A 21,154-nucleotide genomic window follows, 5' to 3' on the forward strand; every position below is an offset into this window, starting at 1 on the left:
AGAAAATAAATACTGCAATCTACAAACGAGGGACTAAAGTTTACCTTTATCGTGACTCACTCTTTTTTGTACCCACTCAGAAATTCCCAGAGGACAACTTTCCTTCTCGGGGACCCGCAGGACATGGGGTTCATATCCAGAAAGGGTGCAGACATCCCTTCATCTTGGGGTTCTGGGGTTACACCTCTCTGGAAACTTCCTCTCTCCACCTGCCCCTGGCGGTCTCACCACGCTGGCTGGCGGGGCAGAACCTGCCTGCACTCCCCCACCAACGCGGACTCCTTCCTGATGGCACCAGTTTCTCTTCACCTTCAGACAGGCTGGAAAGTCCCGAGTCAGGAGCTTTCACAGCTGACAGGGGGTGGTGCAGAGGGCTGAGGGGAAGTCTGATGGACGAGGCGGAATCCTGCAGGGGAGACGGGATCCCAGCAGGGAGGGCATTGCTGGGCGCGCTTGCCTCACCCCGGGGGGAGTTCGCTTTCCTTTCCTGCGCCCGGGCCAAAGCGCTGGGCTGGCCAAAGGGTGTCCCAGATCCGGCCAAAGGGTGTCCCTCCCGGACCCGGCAGCCACTCCCCGCCCGGCGCCTTGACGTTTGGAAACTGACGGAGCGGGGAATCGAAACAGAAACCAGATGAGAAACTGGGTTTAAAGCTCCCACTGGAATGCGCAGGGGAGCTGGCTGGTTGGGCCCGCGGCGAGCACTGCAGAGGCCAAGAGGCCGCTCCGCTCAGTGAATCTGCAGCTGGGTTCCCACCCCCTCTGCCACCTGCCCTCCTGCCCACCTGCCCTCCTGCCAGGGGCGCCCTCCCCGCGGGACCATCGGGGGCTCTGCGGCAGCCCGGTCGCTGCCAGGCACCTGCTGCACAGCCTGCTGCTCCGAGGCGCGGGGCGCACAGCACCTGTTGAGCAGAGAAGAGCAACCCGTCTACCTGGGAGAACCTCTCTCTCCCTCCTCTGAGAAGGAAGGATGACGACGAACGGGCATTCTGCAGACAAGAACTTCCATTACCTCCTCGCGTGCTTCCGGGCCAGGGTGAGGATGTACATCCAGGTGGAGCCTGTGCTGGACTACCTGACCTTCCTGCCCGCGGAGCTGAAGGAGCAGATCCAGGCCAAGGCCACCACCCACGGGAACATCGGCGCCGCGGAGCTGCTCCTGAGCACCTTGGAGAAGGGGGGCTGGCCCCCGGGCTGGACCCGCGTGTTCGTGGAGGCCCTCCGCAGGGCAGGCAACCCGCTGGCCGCCCGCTACATGGACCCCGAGCTCACCGACCTGCCCTCTCCGTCCAGCGAGAACGCCAACGACGAGTGTTTCCAACTGCTGAGCCTCCTCCAGCCCACCCTGGTGGAGAAGCTCCTGGTCAGGGATGTCCTGGACAGGTGTGTGGCAGTGGAGCTGCTGACGGTTGAAGACAGAAGCCGGGTAGGTGTCGGTTCAGGTGGGGCTGGCCTGTGAGGCAGATTCTGCAACCTGTGGCAGGTCCATTGATTTGCCCCATTCCAAACGTTCCTGGACATCTCTGGGTGAATCTGGATCCCTCCTTCCTCTGGAAGAGACGATCTAGTCACATAAAACATAACTTTAAACATCTAAACACATTAAAAGGCTTTTTTTCTTCTTCTAATCCTTGCGTTAAAAGTAGCTACAGAGTTAATTCTAGAAAAACAATGTGTGCTAATAGAGAATATGTAATGAACACTTGCTATGTGCAGTTAGTCTATTTTTCAAAAATGTATTATCAGAATTCATGTTCAGAATAATCCACTGAGGTGTATAATGTTATTTACTCTGTTTTACAGATGGGAAAACTGAGGCAGGTTAAATAACTTGCCCAAGTTTTTTTAGGAAGATTGTGGCAGAGCTAGTGATTTAGGGCCTGACGGTGTGGAATTTTATGTCTTATTTAATGTACTTCCATACAACAGAGATCAGAAAATATGACCCATGGGCTAAATCCAGACTGCTACTGTGTTTTGTTTTGTTTTGTTTTGTTTTGTTTTGCCAAGACCCAAACCTAAGAATGATTTTTAGATTTATACTGGTAAGTGCTCAGTGTTTATAAAGCTTTATTAGAACACAGTCATGCTCATCTATTTATATATTATGACTGCTTTTGCAGTTCAAGAGCATTTGGACAGAGACCATATAGCCCACATAGCCTACATATTTATTATCTGGCCTTTAGAGAAAATATTTGCCAATCTCTGGCTAATATTACACATTATGCCAATTAGTCCTGTTCCAAATAGGGAAATTACATATAATACACATGTTTTTTTTTTTTTTCTTTCTGAAGTTTCAACATTCTCTGAGAATCATAATTAGAGATAATTTATTGAGAAAATATGTTTCTAGTTGTAATTTTTCATATTACTGAAGGAGTAGTGAGTTTTCTAGGTATTTTGACAGGTGAATTTCTCAAGTGACTTTACACTTAATGTAATGTTCTATTGCTCATTGTTATTTCAGCGAGTAAGAATGTTCTACAGGAAGTGTAGAAATGATGACCCATTTAAATCAGACATTCAGGGTCAATCATAGGTCAAAGTCTTATTTTGAAAAGCAAGCAGCGAAATGGCAGACTAAAAATCAAAAGCTTCGTCTACAATGCTATGAATTTGACATTTTCTTTCATTCACTCTTTCTCTTTGATTTATTACTTGTTTCTATCCTCATTACAAAGTTTTGGGCCTTGGACTCATATCAGCCTCTGATGTGACTTAGTCTTTGAAGTTAATACTCCTCTGCAGACTTGACAGCCATGCGGCCTGTCCAAAGACCTAAGCACGCGTCTCATTTTGATGGCTGGTTTTCCCAACAAGCAAATTACTTTACACTGTTGTCTGTAGCGTTTACGTAGTGTTGTGTATTGAGAACCAGCTAGAACGCATTATCGTAGTCCAGCTGGATGTGACAAATGTGTACATCACTGTGGCAGAATCTTAATTTGGAAGACAGTATGCAGCCTTCCAGCCAGCTGGAGATGGAAGATGGCATTTCCAGCCACAGTAGCTGTTAGGAAGTCCAGAAGCAACAGAGTCCAGTAACACCACAAAGCTGTTTGTGTTTGGTGGGGATGGCGTCCGGATTGCCAGCGAGACAGCACTTCTCCTTATTTACTCTAAATACTTCTGCCTATCAGCGTCACTTTTGTCTTGCCTGGGTTGAATTTCCTCCAGCTAGATTCTATCCAAGTTCTTGATTCTGGCAAGCTTGGAGGCAGCTAGCAGTAATGCAAGGGAGTTGACACAAAGAAAATATAGAGTAAGAGGACATTTGTGTACTGATAACGGTTAAGGCCAAAGCAATCCAAACTCTTCCCCCAGGTTCATAATTCAAAGGAGGCCCAGAAAGACAAAGGAGCTATGCATCCGACGCTCTCTAAGGAGAAATACTGTCTCTGTGAGATTCTGGAATTTTTTTTGTAAACATAATTTCAATTGTATCATCAGAATAAAAAATAAGCTATGGTGGATGATGGGAAGGGCACTCTCGGTTTAGAAGAATCTATTGGCATCAAGGTCATTAATGAATGCTTATCTTAAACCAGAGGCCTGATGCACAAAATTCATGTATGGGTAAGGTCCCTAGGCCTGGTCCACAATAAGGGTCAATTCGTGGGGTGACCAGCTGGGTGATCAAGGGGCCCTGGCTGGTACCCACCTTGGCTGGCCTGTGGCCTGAGGGCTGGGGGTAGCTCCTGCATTGAGCATCTGCTGTCTGGTGGTCAGTGCGTGTCAGGGTGAACAGTTGTTCCACTGGTCGTTCCATTGTTTGGTCAATTTGCATATTAGGCTTTTATTACATAGAATGGCAAAGTGCAATGAGAAAAGCATGGGAATTTGGAATTTTAAGTTCCCTGATCCTAAGATTACCCATGAGAATTAATATAGTAATAATTTCTCCTCTAACTCATTATATTAGTGAACCCAAAATCATGTTTATGAAAAAGTTGTATAAATAGTAAAAATCTGATGATGATGATGATGACTTTTTTATCATTCATTTGATTATGTTTCCTTGTGAATTTAGAGAAATTAGAGAATTTAGGTAAATCTCCCATGTTGAAATTGAGATCTGATTCTTAAAGTCCCTGGATTAAACTGTGATTTGAAGAAGAAACTATAACTTTGATATTTAAGCTCCCAGAACCTAGACAAGATGAGGTATAGGGTCGGTACTTAATAAATAGTGATAGATTAATATTTAAGTGATTGATCATTTATTTCCAAAGAGTTGTCTTGAATGAGTGATACAAACATATGATATGATGAACCATATCGGGCATTGGGGAATAGATGGATAATAAACATAAGAATTCAAAATTTGATTTTTGAACAGCATAAAGTAGCATTCAACTAAGTAGTTGTTAAAACTTTAAAAATCATATTTTCTTTTATTTCTTTTTCTGTTTTCCAGTAGGCATATTTTACTTGGCCTTTTAGTTACCTCTCTTCAGACTGATATTAAGACATTAAGGAAAAGTTTATGTGATCCCTTCTTTTCCAGAGTTCATTGCTGTCTTAGTCAATGAATGGGCCAAAATGTCCAATAAGCATCCTAAAACAGAAGCATATCAGTACAGGGGAATTCCCTACAGTTAGCTATCATCCTATATAATAGAGTTAACATGCAAATGGTTGTCACACCCTCACACCTTCACACTGTAATAGCTCAGACACTCAACACAGGGAGAGAGGAATGTGGACCAGCCAGGCACAAATGTGCTTGTGAGAGAGGAATGGGGACCAGCCAGGTTGACGCCTGGGAGAGGAACAAGCTGCCCACCTTGAGGTCCCAGGCACTAGCAGTTACACTTACGTCTGTGGACCAGCTTGGGAAAGGGACAAGCCACACACCCTGCAGTCCTGAGCACCTGTGGCTGCGGCCTGCAGGGCAAAGCTGGCCCAGGTCCTGGGTGCCAGTGGCCAGCCAACAGAAAGGAAGCCCAGGTACCCAGTGTCTGTGACCAGTTAGAGGAGGGAATACTGGGTCCCAGGTGTGGGATGAGGCAGATGTGGTTAGGGGCGATCAGGCAGGTAGGCAGAGGGATTGGGGCAATCAGGCAGGCAGGCAGGCGAGCGATTAAGATAAGGTGACCAAACGTCCCACTTTTGGTGGGACAGTCCCGATTTTTAACAATTTGTCCTGTGTCCTGCGGCGTTTTAAAAAAGTCCGATTTTTGGAAAGAATCTTTTAAATCTTTTGGACTTTTATAAAATTCCGCAAGACGCAAGACAAATTGTTAAAAATTGGGACTGTTCCACCAAAACTGGGATGTCTGGTCACCTTAGATTAGGAACCAGTGGTCTAGGATTGCGAGAGGAAGTTGGACATCCCCCAAAAGATCCAAGATTGGAGAGGGTGCAGGCCAGGTTGAGGGACTCCCTTTTCTGTGCACACATTTTGTACACTGGGCCTCTAGTTCTATTATAATGATCCATAAAGAGACTCTTGTACTTATTGCTTAGTCACCAATATTCACAGCAGTATTTAGTATAAGCTAGACACTTTTTCTCTATTTGTTGGAAGAATGAACACTTATCAACACTGCAACATAAGCTCCCTGAACTTTATTAGTCTCCAAACTTTTCACTACTTTTCTGCCAATCTATAAATTCAAACTAAATTGATGAATAAGTAAATCAATTACATAAGTTTCTTTGGGTAATCATGGGACACAAAGTTAAACCTTGGACCATTTTCACAAGCTGTGATATATGGGTAGAGGGGACTAGTGTATGGAGAATGGAATCCCCTTGCAGCTTCAAAGCTAAATATTTACCTCCCAAGAATTTCAGCAATCATATGTTTGAATCTAATATCTTTACTGTGTTTTAGGAGAACAGAATCAGTTAAAAGGAATGGGTGGTTGCTTCAAAGGGTATTGATGTTTTTTTCTAGCACTCCAAAGGAGGATATTCCTTAAAAACTCAGAATCTTGATGAAGCTGACAAAATTGTACAGGTATTATATGTACCTCTACATTCAAATAATAAAAATACATATAGGAAATAATGGCATAAGGATCCTTAAATGCCTGAACTCAGTAAGCGCAAAGCAAGTTTGATAAATATAATTTTATTGTACAATAAAACTCATTAAGAGTTAAAGAAAATTTAGTGGATATAAAATGCTTAGATTTTTAATCAAAGTATTTATTACAGTGTCTGACTAGTTTTTAGAGAAATTCTTTGTGATTAAATTACTTGATAATAATAAGGAGATTACAAACACCATCAAAGACAAAGACTTTTTAGTAGGAGATGAATGAAGTTAGAGAAAAAGGTAAGAAATAAGCAATAATCTGCTTAGTAAATGCTGTGGGAGAGATGAATTGAAATCACATACAATTTATGAAATTAAAGTAGGCATTTTAAACCTTCTTGCCAGGAAATGAATTTAAAATTAGAGACAACTATTGCCTATAATTATAGTACAGGAAGATAGCATTGAAGTCAATTGCTTGGATCCACTTCTACCTCTACCATTTACTTAGCTGTGTGTCCCTGGGGAGGTAACTGGACTTCTCTGCACCTTGAACTTTTTTTTAATCTGTAAAATGGGTTCATATTGTTACATTCTTTAGGGTTGCTAGGTTAATATATACAAAGCCTTTATAAGAGGTCCAGTGCAGGAATTTGTGCACAGATGTTGGTGATTGAGGCATCTCACCCAGTCCTGGTGCTGATGGAGAATGGCAAGCCAGGGAGGAACCTCGGGAGGGCTCTAGGGCATGTCCTGCCCATCTCGCCCAGTGCCAATCAGCAGGACCCCAGCAGCAAGCTAATCTACCAGTCAAAGCATCTGCACCCTGGTGGTCAGTATGCATCATATCATAGTGAGTGGTCAAGTGGTCCACCAGCCAGTCAACCGATTGGTCAGACACTTAGCATGTTAGACTTTTACACACACACACACACACACACACACACACACACACATATATATATATATATATATATATATATATATATATATAATTAACTATTAGCTAATAAGACTAAAATATCCTCAGAAACTATTCTGTACTAAGTAGTGTTCACTGGTGAAATGTTTGTAAAGGTAGGTACAGTTATTTTTCCTGGTCATCCATAACAATAGCTGAATCTGTGCCAGACATTGTTCCAAGAGTACAAATCCCTGACTTTAAAAGTTTATTCATATATTTATAGGGACTAGGAAATACATAAATCTTGTAGAAAACCTAATCTAGCTAAACAATCCAAATTACACATGTACTAGCAGAAGACGAGCAAATGTTGAAAAGGACCTTTGAGAGTAACTAGGTCAGTATTTCTTATCTAAGATGCTGATTAGAATTACTAAGTGCTTTTTAAAAAAATATATGTTTATTGATTTCAGAGAGGAAGGGAAATGGAGAGAAACATCAATGATGAGAGAGAATCATTGATCGGCTGCCTCCTGCACACCCCACACTGGGGGTTGAGCCCGCAACTCAAGCATGTGCCCTTGACCGGAATCAAACCTAGGAACCTTCAGGATGCAGGTCAACGCTCTACCCACAGAGCCAAATCAGCTTTTTAAAAAATTTCCTAGCCTTAATCAGTTTGGTTGAGTGGATAGAGTCCTGGCCTGAGGATTGAAGGGGCCTGGGTTCCAATGCGGACTGAAAGGTCCCAAATTTGATTCTGGTAAAAGGCATGCAGGCTCCTCTTCAGCCCTGACCCTGGTCAGGGCATGTGTAGGAGGCAACCAATGGAGTGTTTCTCTCACATTGATATTTCTTTCTGTCTTTCCCTCTCTATTTCATTCTCTCTAAAAAGCAATGAAAAAATATCCTCAGGTGAGGATTAATATTTTTTTCTAGTTTCCCAGAATAGACAAAAATAAATCAGACTTTTGGGGAGTAGATCCCAGACATCAGGTAATTCCAAGCTCCCCAGGTGATTCTAGTGCAGCAAGGATGGAAAATGCCTGACATTTCTTCTTCTTTTTTTTTTTTAATATATTTTATTGATTTTTTTTTTACAAAGAGGAAGGGAGAGGGATAGAGATTTAGAAACATCGATGAGAGAGAAACATCCATCAGCTGGCTCCAACACAACTCCTACTGGGGATGTGCCTGCAACCAAGGTACATGCGCTTGACCAGAATTGAATCGGAAATGCTTCAGTCTGTAGGCTGGCACTCTATCCACTGAGCCAAACCAGTTAGGGCCTGACATTTCTTTTCAGTTGCTTTAGCTGGCACATGTAGAAACTGAGGCCCAGAGAGATAGAGTAGCCTGCCTAATGGCACAGAAGCTGATGATGTCGGGTCTGATTGCTTTTCTGGTTTAAATGTGGCTTGTATCACTCTTTTCTCCAAATGTTTGGTGTTATATTACTAATTGGGGAGATGCACTATGATAATCATTTCATAAATGACCCACATGTAGAAAGATTTGCTTAGATTAATCTGAAATGGAAATTTAATGAAAGGTAAGGTTTGTAACAAATAGATGTAGAAATAATTCTGATCCTTACTTAGAAAAAGGAATCTATATAGAAATAAAATGTTCTCATGATATGAAATAAATACCATGATTTATTTTCCATTTGCAGACTCTGAGAGTTAAAAGGAAAAATCAGGTCCTAGGAATACAGACAGAGATTGATGCAAACAGACGTAAAATGGCTAGACATGAAAGGCCCTTTCTTTTGAACCCCTTATTCAGAACGACTGCGTAAAATATCTCCTGCTGCAAGTGGCCCTGCTGGTTTAGCGTTTGAAATAAGTCTTTATTTATTCTTGTGCTTAATTGCTCAATTTTTCTAAAGGCTAGTTCCTTTTTAAATTCCTTCAGAGGATGTGTGATCTTTTTTAATTCTGCTTTTCTCTTATCACAGGTTTCCGCTGCAGAAAAGAATGGGAATGAGGCGGGTGTGAGAGAGCTGCTGAGAAGGATTGTGCAGAAAGAAAACTGGTTTTCTGCGTTTGTGACTGTTCTAAGGGAGACAGAGAACGAAGCACTAGCCCAGGAGCTAACAGGCGCGGACAGCAGTGCAGGTACATTTCGCTCTCCGGGGGAAGGGTTTGCACGTTTTGCCTGGTGATAGAGTTTAATGAAGCTCATAGACACAAGACGGAACAGTAAGAAACTTAGAATCAAAATTTCAAAATGGAAGGGGATTTGAGGGATCATCTCGTCTATCCTCTTTACGAATGAGGAAAAGGTTAACTTACAGAAACCACAAAATCAGTAAAAATGGTTGATAGTATTGGCAGCTGACTCCCAGTCCAACAAACACTCTTTCCACCAGCCATCTATCTTATTTTAGAAATGAGGCAATTGCCTGAAGGTTTTTTTTTTTTTTTAATATATTTTATTGAGTTTTTACAGAGAGTGAGAAAGAGGGATAGAGAGTTAGAAACAACGATGAGAGAGAAACATCCATCTGCTACCTCCTGCACACCCCCCACTGGGGATGTGCCCACAACCAAGGTACATGCCCTTGACAGGAATCAAACCTGGGTCCTTTCAGTCTGCAGGCCGACACTCTATCCACTGAGCCAAACCCGTTTCGGCTGCCTGAAGTTTTTATCGAGTCATTTTAAACATTGAACATATACACATAAATGGGAAGAAACTGTAATGGTATTACAACTCTGCTGCACAGTCTCCTGGGTATTTGTATACATTTTAAAGGAATTTATTAAATACTTGATAAATGGCCTATAATATCTAACATATTTCAATATCACTTCATGTGAGTTTTTAAAAATTATCCAATTACAATAACAAAAGTTAACATTTGATAGCATTTCATATGTATTATTTGTAACACTTAAACTGCCATATTTTTTTCAGAGTTCATATCCTCTGTTTTCAAAAAAAAATGTAAGACAAATTGAAAATTAATTGGTATAAATGACTTAGAACCACTTCAAGCTCATGTCAACTCTTTTAGTCATTCAGTCAGCCATTCAACTAATACTTCATGAGTGCCAAGGATGAGCCAGACACTGTGGTAGGAGCTAGAACATGACTTCAAAGAAACACACAAATTCCCTACCCCCATATACCACACTTTCTAATGGAATAAGATACCCAGTGAACTATTTTCTAAGTTATCTATGCAAAATGAAAGTATAGTTACTAAATTATTAATAGTATGTTATATGTTTATATTATACTAGAGGCCCGGTGAACAAAAATTCATGCACCGGAGTGGGGTCCCTCAGCCAAGTCCCTCTCACAGTCTGGGATTCCTCAAGTGTTGGAGGTGACCTGGTGATCAGGGGAAAGTGATGCTCCCATCACACCTCTGCTGCTGCCACTGCCAGCAGCACAAACCTTGGCCGGCCCTGGTTACCTGAGCCTCAGGCGGCCCTGGGCAGCTGGGTAGCCATCATCTGAGGCTTGCCTGCACCTTGGGCTGGCCCTGGGTAGGTAGGGGGCTGAGGGGACTGGGCACTGCCATCTTGTGGTTGTGGGGGTTGCCATCTTTGAGGGCAGGGCAGTCAGCATATTCCCTCCTTATTGGCTGTGGGCGCCGCCATCTTTGCAACAGCTTGAGGGTCAATTAGCAAATTCCTTCTTTATTAGATAGGATGAAGTAAATAGCTTAATACTGCCCAATGGTTTGAAATATACATACAGATATACATATACAAAAAGAAGTATATATATCTATATCTATTTATCTACATATATAATGAGAGACAGAGAAAAAGAAAATAACAATATTTTTATTATGAGGTATTAAAAAGCTCTAAAAATTTGTGGTAGAGTTCTTTTATCTTCACCCTAATGCTTTGCAGTGTCATATGTTCAAGACCACCACAAAATGAAAATCTCCAGAGATCTTGAAGCTATCCTTCTATTATGAATGATTGAAGGAATAAGTGGTGGGGAGGGTGCTTGCTCAGTCAAACTTAGTCAATCCAGCTTTCAAAATCCAAAAAGTAACTCCATGATCTGTCTACAAGCAGGATCCAGGGTTTCTACTGCCATTGCTTCTGTTTCCACAACAAGGCTTAACTGTATAAAAAGTTCTTTTCAGCCCTGGATGGTATGTCTCGGTTAGTTGAGCAGTCTCTGTGCACCAAAGGGTTGCTGGTTTGATTCCAGATTGGGGCACATGACCAGGTTTCAGGCTTGATCCCTAGTATGGGGTGGGTAGGAGGCAGCCCATGGATGTTTCTCTCTCACATCAATGTTTCTCTTTCTCTGCCTCTCCCTTCTCTCTCTAAAATCAATGGAAGCATATTTGAAAAAAAAAAATGGAAAGAGTCTAGAAGTGGGATTACTGGGTCAAATGGAAGTTCCATTTTTAGTTTTTTTGAGGAAACTTCATACTGTTCTCCACAGTGGCTGCTCCAGTCTGCATTCCCACCAGCAGTGCACAGGGGTTCCTTTTTCTCCTCATCCTCTCCAGCACTTGCTGTTTGTTGATTTGTTGATGATAGCCATTCTGACAGGTGTGAGATGGTACTACATTGTCATTTTGATTTGCGTCTCTCGGATGATTAGTGACTTTGAGCATGTTTTCATATGTCTCTTGGCCTTCTGTATGTCCTTTTTTGAAAAGTATCTATTTAGGTCCTTTGCTCTTTTCTTTTCTTTTTTTTTATTGGATTGTTTATCTTCCTTTTGTTAAGTTGTATGAGTTCCTTATAAATTTTGGAGATTAAATCCTTATCAGAGATAACATTCGTAAAAATGTTCTCTCATGCAGTGGGCTGTCTTGTTGCTTTGTTGATGGTTTCTTTTGCTGTGCAGAAGCTTTTTATTTTGAAGTAGTCCCATTTGTTTATTTTCTCCTTAGTTTTCATTGCCCTAGGAGCTGTATCGGTAAAAATGTCTACTATTTTGTTGCCTGTGGCTTCTTCTAGGATTTTTATTGTTTCCCATCTTACGTTTAAGTCCTTTATTTAAAAAACAGAAAAACCAATCAGATAGGATATATGTTTATAGCAGCACAACTTACAATAGCTAACATTTGGAAACAGCCTAAGTGCATATCAGCAGATGAGTAGGTTAGAAAACTGTGGTACATATACACAATGGAATACTACACTGCTATAAAAAATATGAATTCCTACCATTTGCAACAGCATGGATGGAATTGGAGAACATTATATTAAGTGAAATAAGCCAGTCAGAGAAAGGTAAATATCACATGATCTCACTCATCTGTGGAATATAATGAACAACATAAACTGACGAACAAAGATAGCTACAGAGACAAAGAAGCATCAAATAGACTGTCAAACTTCATCAGGAAGGCAGGAGAGGGTTGGGGAATAGTGGTAAGTGATCAACCAAAGGACTTGTATGCGTGCATATAAGCATAACCCATGGACACAGACACTAGAGGGGTGAGGGCATGTGCCCGGGGATTGGGGAGACCAGAGGAGGTGAATGGGGAGAAAAGGAGCCATATGTACTACTATTTGTAATACTTTAAACAATAAAAAAAAAAAGCTCTTTAGTAGACAGTAAAAAAGAGAGAGAGAGAGAGAGAGAGAGAGAGAGAGAGAGAGAGAGAGAGAGAGAAATGTCTGTGATCTGGTATAGTAAATTGGTCAGGATTGGAAAACTATAACCCATGAACCAAATCTCTCTCTCTCTCTCTCCCACCCCCGTCGCTTCCCTCCCTCCCCCCCATGTGATGGCATAGTAAGAAAGTGACCTTTTGTAACCTATGTAAAGAGCAAGAGCTCTCACCAGACACCAACTTTGCTAGCACATTGATCTTGGACTTCCAGTCTCCAGAACAGTGAGAAAATGAAATTCCATTGCTCAAGCCACTCAATCTATAACATTTTGTTATAGTGGCCTAGGCTCTGAATCCTTATGCTTATTGAGTTCTTGCTCCTTTATGTCCCTGAATGTGTGACTTTGGCCAGCTACTTGCCCTCTCTGTGCCTCAGTTTACTTCTCTGTGAAATGGGGATAATAATGTTACTTATTTATTAGGGTTATTTTGAGGATTAAATTATTTAACCTATGCAAAGTGCTTATATAGTAAGCCTAAAACAATTGACTGTTATGATTATAAACTACAAACATACTTAATATGTAGCTGCATACATTGTCAAGCTGTCTGGCCAAAGACAAAGTCCAAAGACAGAACAGTTTTTCAGAACATTCTTTATACGCATGACTCATTTGCCCCTTATTTTGTAAGGTGACCTAATCCAAAATGATACTTAATTTTTTTTTCTTTATGGGCTCAGTCTTCTCTGACAGATTGCAGCTTCAGAAGGACAGAAAATCTTGTTTTTATTTGAAAACAAGATTGAGAAAATGCTCAATCTATGTTGGCTGAAGGAAGCAAGGCCAGACATTGGAAATAAATGAAAGAAGAAAGGATGTAGAATATTTTATTGAACTTTTAAAGATCTCCAGAAATTCAGAATACATGCGTTTAGGCTGACATTAAAGCATATGTACATCTCCCGTAAAGCACACAGCGAGGGAACAAAATGGCAAGAGCACGCGCTAAAGAAAACCACCACCCCATTTGCATTTTCATTAATTCAGCCCTAAATGTGGCTTTGCATCCCTGAACAAGTGGCTTACTTCTTAAAGGTGATGATCAGATAGGAAATCGTCACACACTTTTCCTGTGAGTAGTATAATATTATGTAGTCTTTTTAGACAAAATTTGACCATTGCTAAGAATTACTCATTATGTCCATATTAATAATAAAAATACTGTGTCAGAACAAAATAAAACACATATCCCGAGCCTTTCAAATGTGAAAGTCCTGAAGTACATTTGGGCAGATCTCTAAGAGAAACACCCACTTGGTTTTAAGAGTAACAATAACATTTCTATTGTATAAAAGCTTGCCATTGCAATACAATTTACATTCTGATTAGAATTCCAAGGTATTGAAGCATATTCAAGCTAATCTCTATTAGGAACCCACATTTCATTTTCAAAATAAAAGTAATGGTCTTATGTACACGGCATAAAAACTTGCATTGTGCTATGTTTTACATTCTAATGCTTTTATTCCTAGAAAATGAGAATTTATCACAAGAAGATGGTCCTGAAGATAAAGAGCCACCTCTTTTAGCCATAGATCAGTCAAGTCCAGAGAAAGATGCCTGGGACATATACAACCACTCAGTGGAATTATCTTTTACGGATTCTTCTGTAGTTTCAGGTACTTGGAACACATATGTATTTTTTTGTACACTAACTACTACATCACAAAAAAATCAGTTGGGGGGCATTGATGACATTGGGGTCTTTTAAGCAGAGAGATAAAATTTGGGCTTTTGGGGACTTGTGAACATTTTTTATTAAAATAATATTTTTAGAAGAGATTAAATTAGAATAATTCCTCTTGGTGGTTAAAAATGTTTTCAAAACTAATGCAATATTAATATGTTATGAATATGAACACATTTGGTTCTAATTTTACTTTAAAAGACATCTGTGGGCCTTTTAATGAGATAAATATCATAAGCATGTCCCACATTTTCATGGTTTTCAAAGTTCCTTCAAATAAATTAGAGCCATGTGCCACATAAGGACATTTTGGTCAATGACAGACCACCCATATGACAGTGGTCTCACTATATCATAATGGACCTGAAAAGCTCCTATTGCCTAGTGACGTCTTAGTCCTCACTGTTGTAAGGTGGTAGTGCAATGCGCTGCTTAGGTGTTTGTGATGATGCTCTTGGAAGCAAAAAGCTACCAGTCACCTGAAGGTGTAACATATACAATTACGTACAGTACATAACACGTTAAAAAAATGACTATGTGTCCTAGCCGGTTAGGCTCAGTGGATAGAGTGTTGGCCTATGGACTGAAGCATCCTAGGTTTGAATGTAGTCAAGGGCACATTCCTGGTTGCAGTCTCGACCCCTGGCCCTGGTCTAGCTGACCCTGATCAGGATGCATGCGGGAGGCAACCAGTGGATGTGTCTCTCATATCTTCACATTGATGTTTCTCTCTCTCTACCTCTCGCCATTCCTTCCCACTCTCTCTAAAGAATCAATGGGGAAAATATCCTTAGGGGAGGATTAAAAAAAGCAAAAAACACAAAAATGATTATGTTACTGTTTTACATATTTACTGTACTATACTTTTTATCATTATTTTAGAGTGTACGCTTTCTACTTGGAAATAAAACAGTTTACTTTGAAACAGTATGCTGCGTTATCCTGGCAGTAGCCTCATACATCTCATTTTCCTGCACCCCTAGTTTGCATCATTTTCCCTTGTGCTTGACTTAGTCTTCTGTTTTTGTACAGTAGCATGCTATACAGGCTTGTAGTCTGGTAGCAATAGCCTACACCATACAGCCTAGGTGTGTAGTAAGCTATCCCATCCAGACTGTGTAAGTGAACGCTATAATGTTCACACAACAACAAAATCACCTACAGCCATTTCTCAGAGCATTTGTTGAGCAGCTTGTTTCATGCAAAGCTCTGATAATTAAGTAAGGTCATTACATTTTTCCCTACTTTACAGACAGGGATGTCTCCGAGTAGTTCAGCTGCATTGTAGCATAAAAGCAAGGCTGTAGGAAGGAAGATGAGCAGGTGCCAAACTGGTGCTGGCTTGAATTGCAGTATCTAATTGGTGTGAGAACTGATACCACCATATCCACCTTCCTGTTTTATTTCTTTTAAATTTTGTTATTTTATTTTTATACTATTAATAAAGAAATCCTTATCCCCCAATTGTCCCCTCATCCCTCCAGTCGTGCCCTCACCCTCACCCTCACTCTCACCCTCACCCTCATGCTCAACCACTATTGTCTGTGTCCATCACTTAGGCTTATATGCATGCATACATGTCCTTTGGTTGATCTCTCCCACTTCCCTCTGAGGTTTGAGCATCAGATTGATCACCTTTTTTTAATTTATTTTTTATTTTGAGAGTATGTTTATTAAAGCTGGGGACGGTGTAACAAGGAAGGGCTTAGGAGTGAGCCTAGGCTGTGCTGCTTTGGCTCATTGAAATCTCAGAGAAAAGAAGGCCTTGGAGGTAGGTTCAAGGGGTTAGTGTCGGGTGAGCTGCCGCTGCCCTCTGCTCCCCTGGTTGCAAGTCTCCTGGGCTTAAGAGAGAGAAGAAAAGATGCAGGCCTCTGAGGGAGGAAAGGCGTAGGTATGCTCTCAGGGAGAGAGAACATTCATGGGCACCTTTTTATATGAAACAATCCTGGAAGGATCAAACCAATTTAATTTTGTTCCTCTCCCTAATTCTCTCATGATAGGATTCTTCTCTCCTTCCCTACCTCCTCAAAAGGGCCACGTTCTATTTTCTCAAGATGTGCTGACAAATTTTTAACAAGTAGCTCTCTGGGGGGGGGGGGGGGGGGGCTCCCCCCTGATTGGCAGTGTATACCAATGTCCCTGGTGTAAATGCTCTCACTAAGGCTGATTTTAAGCCTCCATGATAATGTCACTGAGTACAAAGTTGAGGAGAGATGTACAGCAGCACACCATTATGTAAAATGATCAGGAAATGGTGGGTTTTAAGTATCTATTGCCTTAGTTTTGGTGTATTTTATTTAATGGTAAGTTTATGTAATTTAATTTTTTGAAGTGCTGTGCTTAATAGCTGGCTCACAAAATTTCTCAAAATTTAACAGCTGGCTATTGTGAGCTGGTATTAAGCTGACTCCAATGTACCACTAGTACAGTTTACTATTTTTGACTCAGAAAAATAACATGGCTGCATTGCAGCAAACTTGAAAACATAGAAACATACAAAGAAAGTGGCCCATTCTCCTTTAATATAGGTCACTCTTAACAATTGGATGTGTAGCCATCTGGTTGGTTTACATACCTGGATGCTTACATATAAGGACATTTCTCCTGTGTTCATTTGATGTTATTCTACAGAATGACTTATAAAAACAGAATAATAATTGCATCTACTGGATGCATTAAAATAGATTATTTAATTATTGAATATTTAAGGTGCTCCCCAATTTCTACATTGTGAATAATGCTACAATAACTGTATTTAAGTCTCAGTTTGATTCTTATCAACATATGGTATAATTGAAATTCTGGATCAAATGATTTCTATAATTTTAAGAATTTAATGATGTCAAATTTTACACCAGGAATCAGTATCAATTTATATGTTCTCCAACAATATAAGAGAGTACCTATTGCCCTGAAATATCTTCCACAAGAGTGGGTAATATTTTCAAATATTTTATTACTTGAATTTGAATTTTTAAATTCCTAATGGAAAATATGTTTATAAGTTCATTCTTTTTTGTTGCTGTTTTTTTAATCACCTATCTGTTTTTCTAAGAGGTTCTTTATTATCTTGCTGGCTTATGTGAACTATCTCTAGCTATCCTTTGTCATGAATAATGCCAATGTTTTCTCTAGTTTGTCTGCTATTTAGGCTTGTACATGGTGCTTGCTTTTTCATGCAAGGCACCTGAAGTTTGAATGTCCACATGAGTCCGCTGAAGAAGGGGTCTTGTTGAAATGCAGATTCTGATTCAGCAGGTCCTATGTGGGACCTGGGATTCTGCCTTTCTCACTGGCTCCCAGCCAATGCTACTCGGCTGGTCCTGGACCACAACTAGATTTAATGTGTAGAATAACAAAGCTTTCAAACCTGCGCCCTAGAAGATTTTTCCTTTTTCATTTGAACAGTTGCGCTTTCCTTCCAAAATCTTGGTTCTGTAGGAAGGCCAATATCCACTATCTGACTTCAGGGTTTTCACCTTTTATTACATTTCCTTGGTAGACTGCCTGATATCTCGGTGGCTACTTTTTAATTTCACACTGGAAAGAATTGAAGACAGCATAGAGACTCGGAAATGATCCTGCATCTCAAATAAGGGTTTTTCCTCCAAGGTTGCCTAGTGCATCTCATCAGAGCGTGCCTTGTGTATGGAGGGGTCTGAGTCTCTAAGTGGACAAAGTTAAAAGCAACACTTTTTAAAATTTCTATTTTCTTAGAATTTAAAGCTACATCTTGTGTGTGTGGGGGGGAAGATCTTCATAATGACCATAGGGAACAGAATGGGTTCCTCCTCCTCTTCCTCCTCCTCCTCCTCCTCCTCCTCTCCTTTCCTCCTGCTTCTTCCTTCTTCTCTTCTCTTCTTCTTTTCTTCTTCTTCTCTTCTTTTCTTCTTCTTCTTTCTTCTTCTCTTCTTCTTCTCTCTTCTCTTCCTCCTCCTCCTCTCTCCTCCTCCTCCTCCTCCTCCTCCTCCTCCTCCTCTCCTCCTTCTTCTTCTTCTTCTTCTTCTTCTCTTCTTCTTCTTGTGTTTCCTCCCTTCCTCTATTCCTTTCACTTGTTTCATTAACAAATACTGATCATGTGCCAGGAATGTAAATCCAGTGGGAGAATAACAGAAATTGGTTCTGCCCCGTGGTGCTTTCAACAGATGGGTGTGTCCGGCAAACATTAGTTACTGTATTAGCTGCATAGTAAGGGCTATGCAATACTACTATAGTAAGTGCTGTGAAAGAAAAGTACAGACAACTAGCATATATAATAGTCATCCAGCAGGCATGGCTCAGTGGTTGAGCACCGACCTATGAACCAGGAGGTCACAGTTTCATTCCTGATCAGGTTGCAGGCTTGATCCCCAGTGTGAGGTGTGCAGGAGGCAGCTGATCAGTGATTCTCTCATCATTAATGTTTCTATCTCTCTCTCCCCCTCCTTTCTTCTCTAAAGTCAATTAAAATATATTTTATGTCATTTGAAAGCACCACGGGGTGGTATATATATATATATATATGCCTGAGAACATGTAAGAATACAGTTAAGATATACAGAAATCTGAGGACTCCATCCAATACATATACTTTAACAATCTTCTAGTCTAGAAGATCTTTGTGATGTAGATTTGGGAGCAGATTTGTACAATTCCTTATCTATGAAAATAGTGTGCCTTTGCTGTAGGGCATAGACAATGCTGCTGTGGATTAATCCAAGTGTCTGTTCATTTTCTTGTTGCTCTACAGAACTAAAAGTACTGATACAAATTACTTGTAAAATACCAGTAACCCAAGAAGTTATTGGAATTCTGTTGCTTGGATTTTATGTTGCAAAATTTACTATGAAAGGATTTTTGCCTACATTGGCATTCTTTGACAGAATTAACAATCAAAAAGTACATGAAAGCATTCCATAGTCTCTAATATGCATTTGCATAATTGTGTTTTGTGTATCTTATTGATACTGATGATGTATAATCTTTATTTTTAATTCTAATATATTGTGTTAAGGTTTCAAATTCGGTTACCAAAATGGCATTGAAAGAATCTTTTTACTTAAGGTGCACATAATCTGTACATATGAATTTTCATATGCAGAAAGAAAAAAAAATGACTTGAATTATTTCCAAGTTCATATGAAGACTTCTGTAATTTTATTCCTGAACCAGTTTCTAAAAATATTTGTATAGTGCATACAAATGTTAATTTTGTATAATTTTAATGCAAAGATACTTCATATATTTTTTCGGTGGCTCCTTTTACCCCTTAATACGTTTGATGGGTGAGACAGATTGCCATTAATAACAGTGGCCTGTTCCGAAATCAATTTTAATCACCTCTCCCCTTCATGCTAGGAGCGGTATGTCAGAATTCCCAGGGTAGCTCTGCAGGGTGATTTCACGTTGGGGGCTGGCAGGTCTTCCTTCCTCCTTCCAACTGCTTCCCATTAAAAAGGTGGTCAGTAGAAGTCCTTTCTTTTTCCAAGTGATCACAATAATTTCAAAAAAATATTTGAATAATTCTCAGACTATTTTAATGCTGGGTGTTGTAGTCTGCTATCTGAAGTCACTGGTTATCTTGTAACAAAAAAATATTGGAAAACTTTGATATTTCTTTAAACCATACATCCCTAGAAAACATCAGAGGGGCATAAAGCCTACATTCTTTTTTTCTATTGAAACTATTTTATTTAGAGCAAGCACATGCTTATCTGGATTTTTAAAATTCTCTAAGGGTACAATCAAAGCAATCATACAATCAGTTTTAGTTGTCTGATACTGTTGCTTTGTTGCAAGGGAGTAATTATTTTGCATCGATGTTTTTATTATGCTATTTTAGAAATTAATGCCCCATAATAAAATAAAAGTGAATTAAATGAGATTCACAACTAAAAAAAAAGTATTGTATTTGAAATAAGCTTACTGTCAGGCAGAATTTCACAGAAACTATATGTTGAATCTTCCTGTTGTCAAACTAGAAAATGCAAGTACCCCGGATTGGCCAGCAGAGGGCGCTTTTGCATTTATAACGAGACTGGAATTTCACTGTTCTAGTATAAGGTAACGGTGCCATGTGTGAATATACGGTGCGCATGACTATGAATGCGTGTGTATATTTTGATTTACATATTCGTTCACGTGAGGATTTTAAAATTCCACCCCAGCTAATGAGCTTACCAACCTGCTTGTTTTCAGACTTTAATACCTTCTTTTTCATATTCCCCCATATGTTCCACTCCTTAGGTTTATCCGGTGACATTATGCTTTGGAATATATTGTGGATATATTTTGCATAGATCATGTTCTGTAGGAGGGGTTTAAAAATTGACCTTTATAAAACAGCCTCCTTCTCCCTGGCCCAATCTGTTCCAGCACTTTTGTTGTTGTTGTTTTGTTTTGCCTTTTTATAGACTAAAGTCCAATCTTAGATTTGGTCTAAACTATTTTCTGTTAAAATGCCACAAAATTTATCCTTGCACTTGAGGACAGGAATAATGTTCTATAGCACTAACCTCTAGAAATTTAGAAATTCTTAGAATCTCTACAAATAAATACCATATAGCAGTTGGGATCTTAGTGGGAACGAAAAGGATGTAGCAATATTGTGTCAGAATTACCTATCCTATTGCAGCATTGGTTTGAATTAAGATAGCTCTCCTTTATGCTTATATTTTTCTAATTTTAGTTACATTAATTATTATACTATTGAGGCAATCCAAAAGGCAGATAAGAATTTGAGCTGAGAGAGAGATGCTGGTGTTGATATTTGTGTTTTATTAGTATAGGTATAATAAGTATTTTTTGTTTATTAGCACATTTTAACAGAGACGATGATTCTAATATTAATTTGACTATTAGACCTTACCTTCTCTATTGTGGTGTGTGAATGAGGACTAGAAACTGGGGCAGTGGAAATAAAGGAGCTAGTTGGTCAGGAACCAAGCACTGAGGTATTGGTTTCACGCTCAAAGTGTTT

General features: G+C 40.0%; 1 protein-coding gene across 3 annotated transcripts in view; it reads left to right on the forward strand.

Moving 5' to 3' along the window:
* Window positions 1-558: 558 nt before the first annotated feature.
* IFIH1 (interferon induced with helicase C domain 1) overlaps window positions 559-21,154 on the forward strand; it is a 54,379-nt gene continuing 33,783 nt past the window's right edge. Inside the window, exons 1-3 of one of the 3 annotated variants that reach the window (XM_036421680.2) lie at window positions 559-1,423; window positions 8,854-9,013; window positions 13,982-14,128. In XM_036421680.2, coding sequence (XP_036277573.1) covers window positions 968-1,423; window positions 8,854-9,013; window positions 13,982-14,128 — 763 coding nt within the window. In that variant the 5' untranslated portion in view covers window positions 559-967. The remainder of the gene's footprint in view (window positions 1,424-8,853; window positions 9,014-13,981; window positions 14,129-21,154) is intronic. The other 2 variants (XM_036421678.2, XM_036421679.2) reach the window with 2 other exon arrangements.

Source organism: Pipistrellus kuhlii, unplaced genomic scaffold (genome assembly GCF_014108245.1).
Source record: "Pipistrellus kuhlii isolate mPipKuh1 unplaced genomic scaffold, mPipKuh1.p scaffold_m20_p_7, whole genome shotgun sequence".
Lineage (NCBI taxonomy): Eukaryota > Metazoa > Chordata > Mammalia > Chiroptera > Vespertilionidae > Pipistrellus > Pipistrellus kuhlii.